The sequence below is a fragment of the Chiloscyllium plagiosum genome, chromosome 26 (assembly GCF_004010195.1).
Source record: "Chiloscyllium plagiosum isolate BGI_BamShark_2017 chromosome 26, ASM401019v2, whole genome shotgun sequence".
Lineage (NCBI taxonomy): Eukaryota > Metazoa > Chordata > Chondrichthyes > Orectolobiformes > Hemiscylliidae > Chiloscyllium > Chiloscyllium plagiosum.
Window position 1 is genome coordinate 25,966,471 of NC_057735.1, and position 18,409 is coordinate 25,984,879.

At 39.5% G+C, this 18,409-nt stretch overlaps 1 protein-coding gene across 5 annotated transcripts in view; it reads left to right on the forward strand.

Annotated features, from left to right (window-relative positions):
* LOC122563199 (chemokine-like protein TAFA-5) overlaps nt 1-18,409 on the forward strand; it is a 347,115-nt gene that overhangs the window by 304,648 nt on the left and 24,058 nt on the right. For 2 of the 5 annotated variants that reach the window (XM_043716746.1, XM_043716744.1), the window contains exon 4: nt 5,264-5,345. The exons of 1 other annotated variant lie outside the window; for it this stretch is intronic. In XM_043716746.1, the coding sequence (XP_043572681.1) occupies nt 5,264-5,338 (75 nt within the window). In that variant the 3' untranslated portion in view covers nt 5,339-5,345. Of the gene's footprint in view, nt 1-5,263; nt 5,346-17,631; nt 17,736-18,409 lie in introns of those variants that run through there. 2 more of the 5 variants (XM_043716745.1, XM_043716749.1) reach the window with 2 other exon arrangements.

The following is an 18,409-nucleotide window of genomic DNA, read 5'->3' on the forward strand; positions in this document are numbered from 1 at the left end:
GTTCTGTGTTGCGTGTCTGTTGACAGGTTATTTCAGATTGTGAATTGGGAAGCGCTGGGAACATGCATTTAAACTACTCAAAAGAAGGTATAGGCTAGATGTGAAGAACTTCATTTGACAGGGAATCGTGAGCCTCTGAAATGTGTACTCAGTTTGTGCAATGAGCAGTGACTACTTCCACACCGTCGTGGTCGCAGACCAGTATTTTCTCAGAGTGGTCCATGTACAATAATTTATATCAGCATGTATATAGACCTTTTTGGTGCCCAACTATTTCAATTTAAAAATAACTAGCAGCACAACTTTATGCTTCAAACAAGAGCCAAAGGTTAATTTATTACACAACTATTGCTGAGAGTGATAAAATTATCTGTTAAAGTACAGAATTAAAGTAAGTAAGAAGTTAAAAAAAAAAGTAGGAATGAAAGAGAAAAGTCTCTAATATTATTGCCTGGCTTTCTTCTCAAATGAGAGATTGAAAAGTTGAAGTCAGATTCAAGAGCCATCTTAGCTTCAGTCGTCAAGTATTTGGAGGCTGTACCTATAGATGGACTGACCAGAACAGGTCTTGGAGTGACTGGAGACTCCATTAATTGAATGTTATGGTTCTGCAGGTTGTGGACCTTGGTAGCCTGTTTCAGTCCATGTTATCCTTGGTGTCTCCCTTCATCTCCCCACTGAGAGAGTGACTACTTCAAGATGTCTCTGATGGTGTTCAGATAGTTATGCTAAAAATGGCTGTTTCCAGCCAGTTTTATTGCAATCAGGCAAAATAGCTGCAAATATAAATTGTGATGAGACATTTGTTCCACAAAGCAGGCTCAATCATTCTGGTGATGTACCTCACATCTCCTGTTTACTTCTTCAGAAACCTTTGAGTCTTCACATCTTTGGAGACTAAATAGACACTCCTGGAATCGTTGCATTCTTTATTGACCTTTTGCGATAGGCACAACTCTGATAACTTACTCGATCTGGTTTTGGCTGTAGTTGGATCCACAAGAGAGGTTGCATGTGTTCTTGAAGCCATTTTATGAGATTACTTGGGTGGCATTTTATTGGGCTCTGAGTGGCATAGCTGTCGCATGATTTGGGGCAGAATCAGATGAGAAGTATCGAAAGATCGAACCTAGTTGGCAGCTGGGGAATCAGCTATCATCAGTTGGGGATCTACAAAGATAGTGGTCAGGGGTTTGGTCATGTTTGTTGCAGCCAATCAGAGGTCTGGGGTATGGGCAGCACGGTGTCTCAGTGGCTAGCACTGCTGCCTCACAGTGCCATGAACCTGGGTTCGATTCCTGACTTGGGCGACTGTCTGTGTGGAGTTTGCACATTCTCCCCATGTCTCCATGGGTTTCCTCCCACAGTCCAAAAATGTGCAGGTTAGGTGCATTAGTCAGGGGAAATGTAGTGTAATAGAGTTGGGGAAAGGTTTGGATGGGATACTCTTGGGAGGGTTGGTGTAGACTTTTTGGGTCAGATGGCTTGTTTCCACACTGTAGGAATTTGATGCTTCTATGAATATAATCCTAAGGATTGGGTCTTCGATCGTTCTGGAGAGTGCCTGTAGTGGTGAGGGGGGAGGGCATCATTGCCAAAAGTGATGGGCAAGTCAAAACTGGAGGTTGGGGGAGGGTGGAAGTAGAGACATGAGGCAGGGACAAGGACAAGTATGAAGGAGACTCAAGGAATATGTGGAACAACATTGTAGAATCAAATCACATCATAGGGCATGGTTGGCCATGGATTAAGGGTTAGTTACAGTGACTCTCCCCCATCCCCACCCCCAATCCTCCAACGCCGTAAAGCGGCAGCATAGATTAGGACTTCATTGAGATGTAGTCTGGGGTTCATGGGACCAAGAGTCAGAGATGAAGTTTAATATAGTGTATGGTCCACATGGATGGAAATGAACTATCAGGGTAATGCGAGGCAAAAGGGGACCATGGAGGAGTTTTGGACCCTTGGATGGCCTGGACTGAAGGTGTTTATGAGATATATTCCCTGTGGCCACTTCCATTCCACAGATGTGAAATGCTACTAGAAAATGACTGGGACAATACCAAGGGTCAGTGTCAATTGATGAGTGAAAGAGCAGGATCCATGTTTGCTAGACAATAGGACATTGAAGGAACAAATACACAAAGCAGCCATTTACAACCCCCAGCTATGGCGTCAAATGTTGGTCAATGGTGATTTGCAACATCAGTGTTTATAAATTGAACAACATCATCTTAATGATGCTGAAGTTAGCAGCCAATGCTGACCAAAGGTGCAGTGGGAGGTGCACACCATCAACTTCAGCATCTGTCATGTTAGTTTAATGATGGCTTGTATTGAATGCAGTGACAAGATGAGTGTTTGTTGTCTTCCTGGAATAGGAAGGATTTCAGAGAGTTGCAATTGCTGCCTTTTTGATAGAATGTGTTGGTCACACAGCCAGCATGGCAACTTCACCAAATTGTTGCAAATACTGAGGCTGAAGCTGAATGCATGATGGAGATATGATGCTCGTTTGCAGGGTGCAGCAGCATATCTGACTGCGTGAAGGAGTGTGTGCAGCTCTGATCTGCAGGGTATGCTATCAGGAAGCCTGCCCTTACGCTCCTTACATTGCCAACATAGGTCATTTCCACTGGCCCTGCTATTGGTGGAATGTTGGTTGTTGTGGCTGACTTCCTAATAGGGCAAAGACAGATGCAGGAGGACTAGAACTGACGGCAAGCCCAGGGCCAGTGATATACCAACATGGAGGACAAGGTAGTGGTCAGGGAGAAGTCACTCCCATCAGGCTGCTCAGAATGCAAGGGGTCAGCAGAAAGACCAGATTTTTATTGATGCTAACTTTGTTTCCTGGAGATGAGCAAGGTGTAGTGTCGACACAGGCTCCTTATATTCTGAGACACTGTGACAGAACTGTGCTATTGTTACAACAGAGTCTGAGGGCTGTAGGAGTCTAAGACTATCCTTTCCTGGTGGCTGTGAAGGTGACAGCCACATGAACCTCTGTATAGACTGACTCTTTCCAGAGACCAGTGGGAGACCTCAGTGGGATCTTATGGTTTTGCACCCACACATTCACCAGGACAGTGTCCGATGCCATTTGTGTGAAGTCTTGTGGTTCACTTTGTTACCCCCATGATGAGGTTAGTGCTGCAGCCCAGGCAGTGGGCTTTGGTAACATTGTTGACTTCCCTCAGCTGCAGGGTACCATTGACTGCACACAGATGAGACGGCTGTATCACAACACTGCACAATTCTTCAAAAGGAAAAGGTTCCATGTGATTAATATTCAAGCGATATATGATCACTATTATCACTTCCTGGAGGTAAGAGCCCATTCCCCTGGCAGCTCCCATGACCCCTAGACCTTGGAACACACTAGTATACCTGGTGTGTTTGAGAGTTCAGGTGGTTCATGGGAGACAAGGGATACCCACTGTAACTATGGGTCATGAAATCATTGCACAACCCACTGACTGATACAATGTGCAGATACAATGCTACTCATGCCTCAACCAGCACCATGTGGGGCAGACCATGTTTGCTGAAGATGCAGTTCTGCTGCCTCAACAGGTCTGAGGGCTAGTTGTGGTGGGGATTGGGGGAACCTTCCAGTATAGGACTTACTGAGTGTGCTGCATCATCCTGGCATGCTTTGCTGCGCACAATTGTAGCAAGCAAAGTTGTAACATTCCGGTTGCTGAGGAACTTGGCAGGGGGAAGGTAAAAGTGTTTGAAGGAGGGGAATGAGGACAGTGGGGAGGAAGAAGCTGTCCTTGTTCATGACAGATACATTAGATTATTCAAACCACACAGGAACCCATTGACACCCACTTCCAATAGAGGAGAGCTTAATGCAGCAGACTATCATGGTCATGGTGCCAAAATCAGGTTTGCATTAATGCTGTAAATGTCAGCTTCTGTTGGTTTTATTTCTGTTCTCCTGTGTCTGTAAATAAAAGCTCATGTTTAAATTTCTCCAGTTGCTTGCCTTCCCAAGGGAGAAGAAAGAAGTAAAGGTGAGGACGAGACAACCATGGCTGACGAGGGGAGTCAGGAACAGCTGAAAAGCAAAAGATAAACATAAACATGGGAAGATTGGTGGACAGCCAAATGATTGGGAAACATTTTATAAACCAGCAGAGGACAACTAAATAAACAATAAGGGAGGAAAAGATGAAATATCAGGGTAGGCGAGCTAGTAATAGAAAAGAATATTGCAAAAGATTTTGTTAATATCTGAAAGGTAAGAGAGAGGCAAGAGTGAATATTAGACTCCTGAAGAATGAGACAAGAGAAGTAGTAATGGAGAACAAAGAAATGGTGAAGGAACTGAATAGGTACTTTCCCACCGTGAAAACTGATGCAGACACCAGTAGCATATGAGAACTTCAAGAACGTCGATTTTGCTGCTCCTCGGATGCTGCCTGAACTGCTGTGCTCTTCCAGCACTTCCCACCGTGAAAACTGATGCAGACACCAGTAGCATATGAGAACTTCAAGAACGTCGATTTTGCTGCTCCTTGGATGCTGCCTGAACTGCTGTGCTCTTCCAGCACCACTAATCCAAAATCTGGTTTCCAGCATCTGCAGTCATTGTTTTTGCCTATGAGAACTTCAAAACAATCGGGGGCAGAGGTGAGCATAGTGGCCATCACTCAGGAGAAGATGCAGGGGAAGCTGAAAGGTCTGAAGGTGGATAAGTCTTTCAGACCAGATGGTGGACATTGTCCAAGTGCACAATGGCCATTCAGTCATGGCACAGGAACATGGACTGTCAGTCTTTCAGCGAATATCTGTTGAGTGGGTAGTTGGCCTGCGAATGGCACATGATAAGATGGTGCCAGAACTGGATGTGAAGGACACAATACTGGTGAGGAAGATATTCAAGGAGGTGGTCCTGATAAGATAAGGAGAGAAAAGTTCATGAGACCTTGCAATGGAAATCCCTTCAAAAACTCAATGCAAATCACTTGTCCAAAAAAAAAGTAAGATTCAGCCCCTTGTACCTACTTTAAAGCCTGATTAGCTTTATATACAAAACACACACACATAATTACACATTTATGGCATTAGTTTCAAGGGGAAGTGGATTGGGTTCTTTGATGAGGTAAATAATTTAACCTCAAAGTAATATTTATTACTTAACATATGCATTATTAATGAGATCTCCTGAGTTCGTTTAGATTGACAAAGAAAATCAGAGAGAATTTCTGTTTGAGTTCCCTTATTGAACCTTATTTTTCTTTCTGGTGTTTAGCCTATCCAAGGAGACGATATATGGCTGCAAACGAGGGGTAGCACGTGTGAAGTCATAATGCTCCCAGAATCCTGAGTGTCAGGCAAGTCTAGAAACTGGCCTCATCCACAAAACTGGCCAAATAATAACATCAAAATAATCACAAATACAAGTTTTCCTAATTTTACTCATTTTTGGATCAATAAAGAAGCTCTTAAAATTAAGCTTTTTTTAAGGGTTGGGAGACTGATAGCTGTATTTTAAAAGCATTCAAATGTAATTTTAAATTTACAGAGATATTGAATATCAATGTAAATAGTTAATAGTCCAGTACAACTTGTGAAATCATTTGCCATTCTTTAAAATTGGGTTGTTCATGGATGGTTTATTTGACATTCTGATGAAAGATACCTTATTTTTGTTGTATACTGTTTCAGCTGTTTCAATAAAAATGCAGCAGGTTAATACCGTGAAGAGTATCAAAGAATATTTTTGCAAAAACAAAGTAACTTTTTCAAATGCTCCAAGTGTGCTGCTTGATAGCAAATTTTATTTTATGCATTAGTCAAATATGTTTGAATGGAAATCTGAACATGCAAGTAATTTCTGTAAATTGGATTGCAGTTGTGGTAACTTGTGGCCAATGTATCCATTATGCATGTAATGCAAGAAAAGACTAAAGCTGAGAAAGCTACAGTTTTAACAGGGGTAGATTTATACCTTGTTCACAGGCAACCTAAGCAGATGAGATACTTACTTCCCGGAGAGTCTGTGGACACATGCCTTTATTCAAGCAAATATTGTTTCTTGATGCTTTTTGGTGCACCTTTTCAGCATTATGCATATTCTATGATTCAACTTTGTACAAAACAAATCTCCATATTTACCTGAATATCTCCTCAGGGTAATTAACAAGTTCACAATCTGCTATGGATTGATAGTCTTGCTCGGCCATTACAGCTAATGTAGGATCATATTAAAAGATCCCTCTATGTCCTTTCCCTGAGCTGAACACAAACTGCTTAAGGATTCTGGAGAGGTGCAAATAAGCAAAACATTCAAGTAAATAAATCAGTGTCACTTGGGTATCGTGTAATGTTTTGATTCAACCTTTGAAACCAAAAATATTTTTTTCTGAAAAAGCCATGGCTAGTTGAAATGTTAAAATAAAGTTGTTACAAATCATAATTGTTTCTTGATAATTTGAACCATCAGGAGGTAGTAGATAGTGAATGTACCTCAGCTGGCTTGTCACAGTAACATGTGGGCGTCCATAAATTACATAACAGCAAACAGTGCAACAATTCCACAGTCACTGTCTCAGGAGACTGCAATTTTCCTATTCTTTTACCCATTTAATCGAAGTATTTGCATTTGAAACATTTGTTGCAATTATTTTCATCCCCATGGCTCTTATTGTGGACACATGTTTTAATCCCTAATTACTGTTAGATGACTCCATTTTGTTTTTTCTCTTGATTTCTTTTGTGTGATGGGCACACAGCTGATTAGAAGATGACTTGTTCTCCATTTTCTTGTTTTCATTTTAACAACATTGGCTGATTTTAGTTTTAACATGATTGTTTATAATGGGCCAAGTACTTGACCAGGATGTATATATTGCTGAACTGTCTGGTAGAATGCTTTTTGTTTGGTCCTTGCTGATTCAAATGGATAAATTTATTGAGCTTTGATGCAAGGTCACAGAGCTGAAATGCTGACTTTTTTCTCTCTCTTCACTGATGCTGCCTGACCTGCTGAATATTTCCAACCATTACTGTTTGTATTTCAGATTTCCACCTTTAGCAATATTTTGCAATGGGAATAATTTAATCACTTCAACAGTCTATTGTCGACTGTCAGACAGAACCAGCATGATGTGCACACTCTTCTGAATCCTGTCAATTTTCACATCTTTGCTGGTTGTTACATATGAAAGCTCTCTACAATCATTCAGCAGTTACAAAATTCTTTAGATCTGTGGGCGCGAAACACCTGTTGGCCAGGTATCTGCCACAGATTTTCTGCATTGGGATGCACATCATGGTGTCACCTTAATGCAATCAAATGATTTTCTAATTCATGGTAATACATTGAAATTTAATCCACATGAAAATAGCTGCAGTAGTCCCATCATCAGACATTATATTTTAAGATAGGAAACATTTTCCTCAAGACAAAATTACAAACAGAAAATGAGATGTAATAAGCAACTAATTATATTCAGATCATTATAGCAGGTCATAGACTGATAAAATATTATACAGTTGTATCTAGCAGACATTCCAAATTCAATACCCAAATTTAACAATTTAAGTATAAATTTGTTGTTGGATGAGCAGAATTGTTTCTACAATTGAATATTGGGTGGAGTGAAGCAAATGTCTTCAATCTCTGTTTCAAACATTTCTGTACCAATGGCTCCATTCCACTTTCCGGCAACTGAGGGTGAATCAGACTGATGACAATCTTCAGACTACATAGTTAAAGCATTGCTAAGACTTTCTGTTTGTATGTCTGTAAGATTAGCCAGCTTCCTCCTTGCCTCAGTTCACCTACTGAGGAAGCCCTCACTCATGTTTTTGTTACCACCAGACCTGACTATTCAAATACACTGAAAATGTGTTGCTGGAAAAGCGCAGCAGGTCAGGCAGCATCCAAGGAACAGGAGAATCGACGTTTCGGGCATAAGCCCTTCTTCAGCCCATCTACACTGCAGGCTACCTCGTAATTTCTACCCTCCGTAAATGTAAACTGATCTCAAACTTGAGCTAGTTTGTTCTTCCTGATCAAGTACTGTCTCATCTTTAAAGAAATATTGCCAAAATTGAAATCAGTCAATGTTTTCAATCTGAAAAATGCAAATGGAAAACTAATGTAGCTTTCTAATCATCTGTATATTCATCAAACAAAGGAAATAAAACTATTCTGTTTGAATTCTAATTCTCACCAAGTCCACTTCACCAATTATTATCCTCGTGCTTGCTGATTATATCGGCTTACAATTGAGCAAAGTCTTAATGGTAACATTTTCCTTGTTTTCAGATCATTCCATATTCTACTCCCTCTCGATCCTCATAATATCCTCCAATCCAAAAATACTGGCATATCAGTGCTCCTCGAACTCTGGCCTCTTACTCATTTCAGTTTTAATTACTCCATTATTACTGGCAGTGCCTGTAGTTTAATAAAGTTCACGTTAATCCTGATGATGTAATACGACATAACTCTAACATCGGTGAAAGAGAAATTAATGAGGATGTAAAGGAAAAGGGTCTTAGACAATACACTAGAGAGAAGCAATTGAGAACCTGATACAACCTGCATCGAAATAAAACCACATGGCAGCACATAAGGAGTTGACGACCTTTATTTATTGATAAGGAATAAGTGACCTCAGGAACATTGTATGCACAGATATCTACAACCCAAGATATTCTAAACCGGCTTCACAATATGCAGAAAGCAATATTGGCTTAAAGCACAAGATAAAATATGATGTCAGCTCGAGAGAAAACCTCCAGAGTGGAGAATGAAAGTTAAAACAGAGTTCAAGGGATGCAATTGGTGGAGTATCAGTGGTTTAAAAAAGCTTCAGGCTTACACATAATGGAGCAGAGTAATCAACTTGGCACATTTTCTTATGCTGTTTTGGCCAGACTTTAGAACAAAGTATGTGGAGTATGCTGCACTGATTAAGTCATTCAACAAGTATTTCAGCCCCCCAACGTACTGATAGAACAGGCAAGATTTAATAAGTGACCTCAGCATTTTAGAGAATCAGAAGAAGCCTGTGTATTGGATTTGTATTGTCTAGCAGGATGCGGTGGGTATGTGAGAGAGAAAAATTTCAGGTTGTCAGGTGTATGTTGATTTTAACAAATATAGAGGGTCTTTTAAAGAAATAGTTTTAAGCTAAGAAATAACTTTGAGTGTTATAGCTGACCACAAAAAAAGCAGGAGGGGCATTTCATAATAAGCTCATAGTTTGTAGGTCTGCTTTTTGGACTATCAAAATAGTAAAGGGTGATCTCAGAAGTCAGAAAGCTAGAAAAGAAAAGAGGAACGGGACAAAATAACAGGAAGGCTGTAACGAACAAGCACGCCAAATAAAGCAGATTTGAAGAAAAACAAGTGAGGTAATTAATAAGTATGATCGGCTTAGGCTTGGGTGCAGGGAATGTTCAAATAAAGGAATAACAGGCGCAAATAATAACCAAATAAGGGGATAGAATGAAATAGACACTTATGATAGGTTTATTGCTTAGTGTAGGGGTGTTGAGAGACCCCTCAGAAAAGTATTAAAAAACTCTGTATTTTACTGTCAGATGTGTCTCTCCTGTAGGGCCACCTATCTTTAAAGATGTTCGAATAAATGTACTGCTTCGGAACTCTTTGACTCGGACTGAAAATTATTGATTAAGTGGGTTCGTTTCTCACAGTATGGAATTTTTAAGGATGAATTTATGAGAGACCATATAGTGGTTGTTGTGAGGGATGAGAAGTCATCAGCCTTTCTTCAATACTAGGAAGGGTTAACATTGATACAGACAAGGCAGGCTAAAATCAGGGCCCAAAGTTGATCAGTACTACAAGGGAACACTGGAGATTCATCCGATACATTCAGATGGGTAGGACCTTCATGAAAGTCCATCAAAATACCAAAAGAGTGGAAGTCAATGTCATCAACCAAATTAGGATGGATAAGGTGTGGTTCCAAACAGAAGTGCAATGAGTGGGAGCTGAGTATTTTAACTATGGCTGGTTGGGATACTTCATAAAATGTCATAAGTTAAAATCAACTCAGCAATCACAAAAGCAAAGAGAATGTCCTGGAAAAGGTACATTTCCAGTGAAATGGAAATCATGTTACAAGGAAAATAGTTCAAAAAATTAAAGATACAGAACAAAAGGTGAAGACGACATTCAAAGGAGTTTTGTAAAGGAGTTGACACAAGTTCTGGATTGTCAACTTTACACTTAGAAACAGAATGTCAGCACAAAACAACTTGCCATTATTGAAGTCTACGAGAGTCAGATCAGTAAACATAAACTCCGAAGCCCAGGAGACATAGATCTTTGTGAACTGGCAAATCATCACAAAGCTTATTGCAGAAAATGAAATGTTTGGGGAAACATTATCTATACCGAGGAATAAAAATACCTCATTGTTGAGCAGAAGTGCATTCATTTGTGTAGTTCTGTTAGAGTGTGAATACAGTGCTTCAGAATGAAGTTAAAAATCAAAAACACCAGTTTATAGTCCAACAGGTTTATTTGGAAGCACTAGCATTCTGAGTGCTGTTCCTTCATCAGATAGCTAGTGGGACAGGATCATAAGACACAGATTTTATAGTAAAAGATAGTGTATCCTATGATCCTGCCCCACTAAGCTACCTGACGAAGGAGCAGCTTGTACTTTCAAATAAACCTGTTGTACTATAACCTGGTGTTGTGTGATTGTTAACTTTGTCCACTCCAGTCCAACACCAGCACTTCCTCATCATGGCTACCTTCTGAATGGAGACAGGAGAGAATTTTTGCTGTAGCTTCCAAAGCTGTTGAAATACTTAGGTAAATTAGAGCAAGAGTACCGCATTACTGTATATGAGGATGCTAAAACCATCTTCCTTTAGACTACAAAGGAAAGTCCTTATCCTTTGATTATAAAAGTAAAAATTATAGTTAGACATCATGATTGGTCATATCACCAGTAACAGTGCTGACACAACAGTGTGCATGGATATTGATGTTTTAGCAAGACAAATGGAGAAATAAGATTATATGTGGATCTCACTCAGTTAAGCAAAGGTGTTAGGAGAGAAATCAATCCTTTTTGATTAGTAGATGATAGTTTGGGAAAATTGACAACAAGTAATTTATCACAAACCTGAATGACAAAAGTGGTTTCTGACATCCTCCGACCAAGAGTCAAATACGTTGACTCCATTGATTATACAATTCAGATGGAATTGTTTCAAGTATCTATCATTTGGGAGCTTTTCAGCACCAGGTGTTTTCGAAAGGGTCAATGTTGAGGGCCCTAAAAGAAAAACAGGAAACCACTTGCAGAATTACAAAAACCCAAACAAAATGACCAGCAGGTTTGATGTGTTGAGGGCACAATAGAACGTAGGACTAACACTAAATGAGAAATCTCATTTCTCCAGAACAACAATGACATTTCTATGACACACTAGCCAAGAACAAGGCATCATAGCAAATCCAAGATAGACATCCGTAACTAGTTAATTCCTGGCCCCATGCGTAAATGATGTACAGCATTCCTTAAGCATAGTCAATCAAGTGAGATATCACCTTAACATAACCAATCTTACTCAATTTTTCAGAATGCTTTTGTAAAAGTAACAGTATTGGAGTCAGGACAGACATAGGCTTTTGAAAAGATTAAAAAGAAGTTCCATTCTAGTACCAGTTTCAGCACATTACAATCCAGTTTTCTTCGCCATGATAGCTGGAGCAATCCTTATTCAATTACAAATGGATAGAATACAATAATCTGGTTTATTTTATATTGAGAGCTCTGATAGAGCCTGAAAAGATATTCAACAACTGAGAAGGAAGGGTTAACAGTTATTTGGGAGTGTGAAAAGTTCACAGAGTACCTCATGGGACTGAAATTCCAGGTCAAGATGAACTATAAGCCTTTGGAAACATTATTGGGATTGAAAGAAATGTCATAAATGCCTTTCTGTGTAAAGACGTTCAGGTTTAGGCTGATGAGTGACAACTATGGTACAGTCTATGTTCCAGGCAAGTTGCAAATAATGGCAAGTACGCACTTGAGAGCAGCAGTTGACTGGGCAGAAACAAATCTTACTCTAGTAGAAGATGTAGCTTCTTAGTTTACATCAATAGCCAACAAATTACTAGCAACTGGAGGCAAGCTCCAATAAAATCAAGTGTGGCACAATTCCAGACATTGTACACCACCATCAACCTAGCATTGAACTCCAGCAAACCAGTTTGGAATGTCCAGTGAAAGATTCAGATCATCTCAACTTGAGAGATTTTGAGACTTTCAGGGGTCAGAGGAAGGTTTGGGGAGGTGACGATAACAATGATATTGGTGATAATGATGGTAATAGTGATATTAGGGATCACAAAGACTGTACAAATAAATAAAAGTAAACGATTCAAATAATGTAAACCAAGTAGAGAGAACCTTGGGGCAGATGTGGTTTAAAGCAATTCATGTAAATCATGTAACTGAGGATGTGACATAAGTAAAGGAGAGAATATCAGTTTAAAATATTTAAAGAAGCTCTTACTATCCCTTTCAATTTTACTTGTTAGTTTTTGTGGCTTCAGTGTTATATTGAACTGAGCTTTGCCATTGAGGTGGAGACACGTTGGGAGGCATGCTTGCTCTTTGTCTCATTGTGTTCCTAAACAACATTGACAGAGACTGCCGTGTTAAGGAAAACATTAACTTTATTTTAGAAACATTTTTACTGTAGTGCCACCTTGCCACATGGCTGTAAGAGACAAGACCATGTGACATGGCATCACTTCATGCTATGCTCTATACTGCATATCACATAATCAGACTTAACCCTTTTATACAGTGAAAAAATTTACTTCAGAGCATGGTATACCATTTTCCTGAAGGGTTGGCACCACCATGCAACTTTTCAAGATGTAACATTTCGGGGAGGAGACCTCTATACTGGGAAGCAATAGGACATCAGTTAGATTCATTACTAATCTAATTGAGTGGTCAATGTTCTCTCATTCAAATGTTTTTTTAATGGCACAGACCTTGAATTGTATCAGTACCTCATACAAACCGATGAGGAAACTGCACAGAGAAGTTGTCACAAGATCCATCAGAATTAAGTACTTAATTTAAAAGGGTGTGAAAACACAGAAGGACCATAGATGGCTTATGCCATTGAGGAAGTTATATTGAGAATTTACTGTTGAGGTTATTGTGACTATGGCACAAAATTAAAGTGAATTCCAAATCAGGAACAAACTGAACCGATTTATGATGTAGAATGAACTAGAGTGAATTAGTGTTCAAATTCCTGTTCAATCCTGATGAAGGGCTTTTGCCCGAAACATCAATTTTCCTATTCCTCAGATGCTGCCTGACCTGCTATGCTTTTACAGCACCACTCTAATCTAGAGTGAATTAATGGACAATGCTCACTGGTATCCTAGCCAATACCTCTCTTTCTTAAACAACATCAAAAAGATGATTAATTTGGATTCATTTTAATTGCAGAACCTTACTGTGCACCACACAGTTGCACTATTAACATATATAACATGTTACTATTTAAACAAACTGATTGGAGAAGCGGGTAGGATTCTGTGCAGATGGAGGGTTAAATAGATTTTTAAAGAAGTGTCAGGAAGTGGATACAATTTGCCAACTTGCAGATCTTATTCAGGTGGGCATCCAGCATGTTCTCAGGAGACCGGTTGGCACTTAATGTATGTTAATAAGGCTGGAAGACTTAAAGTCAGAAAATGTTGGAAACACTCAGAAGGTCAAGCAGCATCTGTGGAAGGAAATAGAATTAATGCTAGAAGTCTGTGACCTTTCATCACAGCCTCTGGTTTGGATTGCTTTGTCTTGAGAATACTGGCAGCTACAGTGAAGTAAGAATCTCCTTGGATAGAACCCAAGTGTCTTCACAACACTCCTTCCTGCTTCCTCCTGATATTATAAACTCTTCCCCATCAAAACCATTCCTTCCCAACATACTCCTCAGACTCCCTCAAAAACAGACTTTACCATCCCTGGATCTGACCCCAACCATGGCATTAGCTGTTGAAACCTCGGTCTTCTGAGGGCTATTGACCAGAACCCCACCCCTACTTCAGGATCTGACATCAAAGGTCCAACCAATTGGAATGGCCCCACAGCACAACCCAACATCAGGGATTGGATTCTGTCAGGATTGGAATTCCCCTCCAAGGTTAGAGATTGATCTCCCTTGGGTCCATGGATTGTTACTCCCCATTTCCTGCCCCTCCTCCTCCTTCTAGGTTTGATGATTAAGCCTGCCTGAACTTGCTAGCTTCAAAGTCCCACTTGCTTCTGCATCAGTGAAGAATCGGGCTGATGAAGGACCCAGAGTGCAAGTTTGTTCTGTATTACTGAGCTGTCCAGTCTTCAGTGCATTAATGTTAAAATTACACCCTCAGCCACCAACATATCCCATTTTTGTGTGAAGTATTTTGCTGCAAGGCAATACAAATGCAAGTTATTCATTTTTTTCTTCTTTTGTCATAAGATGCAGGCCATACTAATCATTGTGACATACCTTTAAATTTTAAAAGAGAAAAACAATGCTCATTACAGAATATAGAACAATTGACACAGTTCTAGGGGACAGACAAATGAATTACCATAATTACTGTAACTGTGCTTCAGACTGCTACCTGGACAGACACATAAGTAGAACAAGAGTATTACATATTAAAGAATTGTCCATCGCACAATCGCTTGCACAAAACTTGTTTATCTGAGTGCACTGAGGAAGTACTTAAGGTTTGTTTTTCAATTCAGTATATCTGAAATCCATTTTCAGCATGTACTCTGCTGTACTATGACAGAAACCCACCTATTTACATTATCAGTTACATTATCATTATCATTATGCAGCAACAGCTCTGAAACAATGCCTGAATGCAGAAAGTTAAAAATCACACAACACCAGGTTATAGTCTTTGGACTCCTCCATCGTCAGACCACAACAAAACGACGGTTGGAGGAAGAACGCCTCATCTTCCGGCTAGGAACGCTCCAACCACAAGGGATGAACTCGGATTTCACCAGTTTCCTCATTTCCCCTCCCCCCACCCTGTCTCAGTCAAATCCATCAAATTCAGCACCGCCTTCCTAACCTGCAATCTTCTTCCCGACCTCTCCGCCCCCACCCCAGTCTGACCTATCACCCTCACCTTGACCTCTTTCCACCTATCACATTTCCGACACCCCTCCCCCAAGTCCCTCCTCCCTACCTTTTATCTTAGCCTGCTGGACAAACTTTCCTCATTCCTGAAGAAGGGCTTATGCCCGAAACGTCGATTCTCCTGTTCCCTGGATGCTGCCTGACCTGCTGCGCTTTTCCAGCAACACATTTCCAGCTATAGTCCAACAGGTTTAACCTGGTGTTGTGTGATTTTTAACTTTGTACACCCCAGTCCAACACCGGCATCTCCGAATCATGAATGCAGAAAAACAGCTTACAGCATGAATGAATGTATAGTATTTATAGTTTGTGCTCTGGAGCAATTAAGAGAGTTGAAGTCTGTCCAAATTTCTTTATAGATTGAGAAGGTGAGAGCTCATATCTTTATTTCCATGGAGACTCGTACGACCATTTGATTGTAAAGATAGATATTCCTACAAATGTTATACTTTATGCAATAACAACAAAGCATTGGTCATGTAAGTGGGATTTCTTTGCTGCCTAGAATCCAGGATAGATCTCAGTGGCTTGGAAAGCCTTAATATTCTCTGTAACCGTTGATTCCCTTCACATGCTAATTTGATTACTGTGCATTAAATTAAACTTAAACATATAACATATCAGTCAGCATATATGTTACTGCAAATCATTTCAAAAATTGAGGTCTGTTGTATCATGTTTTACTTTGCTAAATTTGATTTTTTTTTAAATCATGTAATTTGTTGATGTGTAATGTATCCAATCATAACAAGACCTAAACGGAAGGTTCAGTGCTTAGTACTGTTATCTCATAGTGTCAGGGATTTGGGTCCGATTTCAGCCTTGGGTGACTTCTGTGTGGAGTTTGCACATTCTCCCCGTGAATGCATAGTTTTCCTCCGGGTGCTTCAGTTTTCTCCCACAGTCCAAAGATGTACAGGTTGGTTGGATTGTCCATGCTAAATTGCCCCATAGTGTCCAGGGATGTGCACTCTGGATGGGTTAGCCATGGCAAAAATTGGCTTACAGGGATAGGGTGGGTTACTCTTCAGAGAGTCAGTGCAGAATGGTTGGGTCAAGTAGTCTCTTTCCACACTGTAGGAATTCTATGATTCTAAATGAACTTAAATCACTTATAAAGCATTAAGCCTCAAATGTCTACCATGGCCAAATATAACAATGATTAATTCCCTACCTCAGTGCCCATGGAACAAGATATAAAAAATAGCAACACCCCATTAATAAGCCTGTCATATAAAAAATTTCCAGAGGAACCATACTGAATTGATATGTTCCCTGTATTATTTTTCAAAATTTCTGTCACAGTACTTATCATGGCATTCATTTGTGGAAGCTGTTGAAAAGAGGAGCTTATGACATTACAGAGTTAGCAGCATTTGCACTGTTTGGCTCACATTCAGCATTTAGATCAGTCTGTAATGCTTTGTGGGGCATGCCTTAATCATTCCTTTTCTTTAGCGACTAAGACCATGTGTTTCTACTCACTGTGTTTTATAATAGCATTTGTGAGATACTGGCTAAAATATGTGTGGAACAAGATTGACATGGAGACAAATTACAATTGCAGAGAATCTGTTGGGAATAGAGAATTTGCTTTTCAGACAGACATTTCATTATATAACATCTCATACTTTCATATACAGTAAAAACAGGCTAAATAAAATGTTATTATTGATGAATGCAATATATTAGATGCATTGATATCTGAAAGAATTAATTCTGTGAACTATGTTCATGATAAATCTTTATGGGGAATGATACAAAATTATATATTCAGTCAATGTGATGCATTAGATATTTTGTTTATAAGGCATTTTATCAATATTACATTTCTGCATTTTAATGTTTAAAAAGCCAGCAGATTAATTATCCCATTTGATTTCCTTCACATTGTAATCTGAAACTATAGGCAGAATTTATCTCAGCATAGATCTTCATGAATTTATGTAGCTCAATTCAATTATTAAGCACTAATCTGCAAAATGTTAATTGGGAGATTGGTACATACAAGATTTTAAGTAATCATCTTAAGTACAACCGTGCTTCTTGAAGGGAAGCATATATGTATTATTTAAGCATATAACAGTGGTCTCTGGAATATATGTATATTTTATATTTATGTCTGGGTTTATGGTAGGATGCACAGTGTGAAGCCAAAAATGATGGATGTGACTTTCAGTTTAAGCAGGAAGTGTAAAGCTGGTCATGGTGGGTCAATGGGAAAGAAACACCAAGCTTGGTGGGTAGGCACATGACTGATCCACCGCAGCCCCAACTAAAACTGGAAGGTCCACCAAATAATTTGAATGTGAGTTCTCCTTCCTTTGAGAGATAGAGGTTGAGAGAAAAAAAATATAGAAAAGTGAGCAAGGTTATTTCCTCAAATTATGGCTAAAGCAGGCCTAATGACCAAAATGTCATTATTTCTTTCTACATTAGGTGGCATAACAACAGGGTGAAGCTGGAGGCAACAGTAGCAAGAATAGATGTCTCACGAATTTGACCCTGGTGGTTGCTGGGAGTACAGGAAAACTTGGGGTACCAACAGGCAAGTTACAGATTTCCCATAGCCTAATAGATTGCAATACAGCTCAATTAATGATGCTTAATACTTCAGTTTCCTGTGTGAGACAAGATACCACAGGGATGATAAGTGTTGTGTAAAGCTTCATTACTGTATTTCTTATAGACTGTTTTGAATGGAAATGGAAAGTTCATCCATAATATTAACAGCTTCTTCACATAGAGCAAGAGATGTGTTTTGGATGTTAATTCTGTTTTAATTGCATACATGAATGATTGTCTCCTTAGAACATTCTTTGTTCTTTTTAATAATCCAGAACTTGTTCTTATCATTTGACGAAGTCAGAAGTCACATGACACCAGGTTATGGGCCAATAGGTTTATTTGCAATCACCAGTTTTTGGAACATAGACCCTTCCTTCATCAGGTGATTTCACTGATGAAGGAGCCATGCTCCAAAAGCTTGTGATTTCAAATAAAGCTTTTGGACAAAAACCTAGTGTCATATGACTTCTGGCTTTGTCTGCCCCATTCCAACAGAGGCACTTCCACATCATGATTAACATTTGACAGTCATGTCTTCAAACTTAACATTTCAATCTGTATGGGTGGAATTTTCCTAGGTCCTAATGATGTGGCCAATGGTGGGAAATTGGGTAAAATTGGCTGCAATCCCAATTGAGACTCTTTCTGA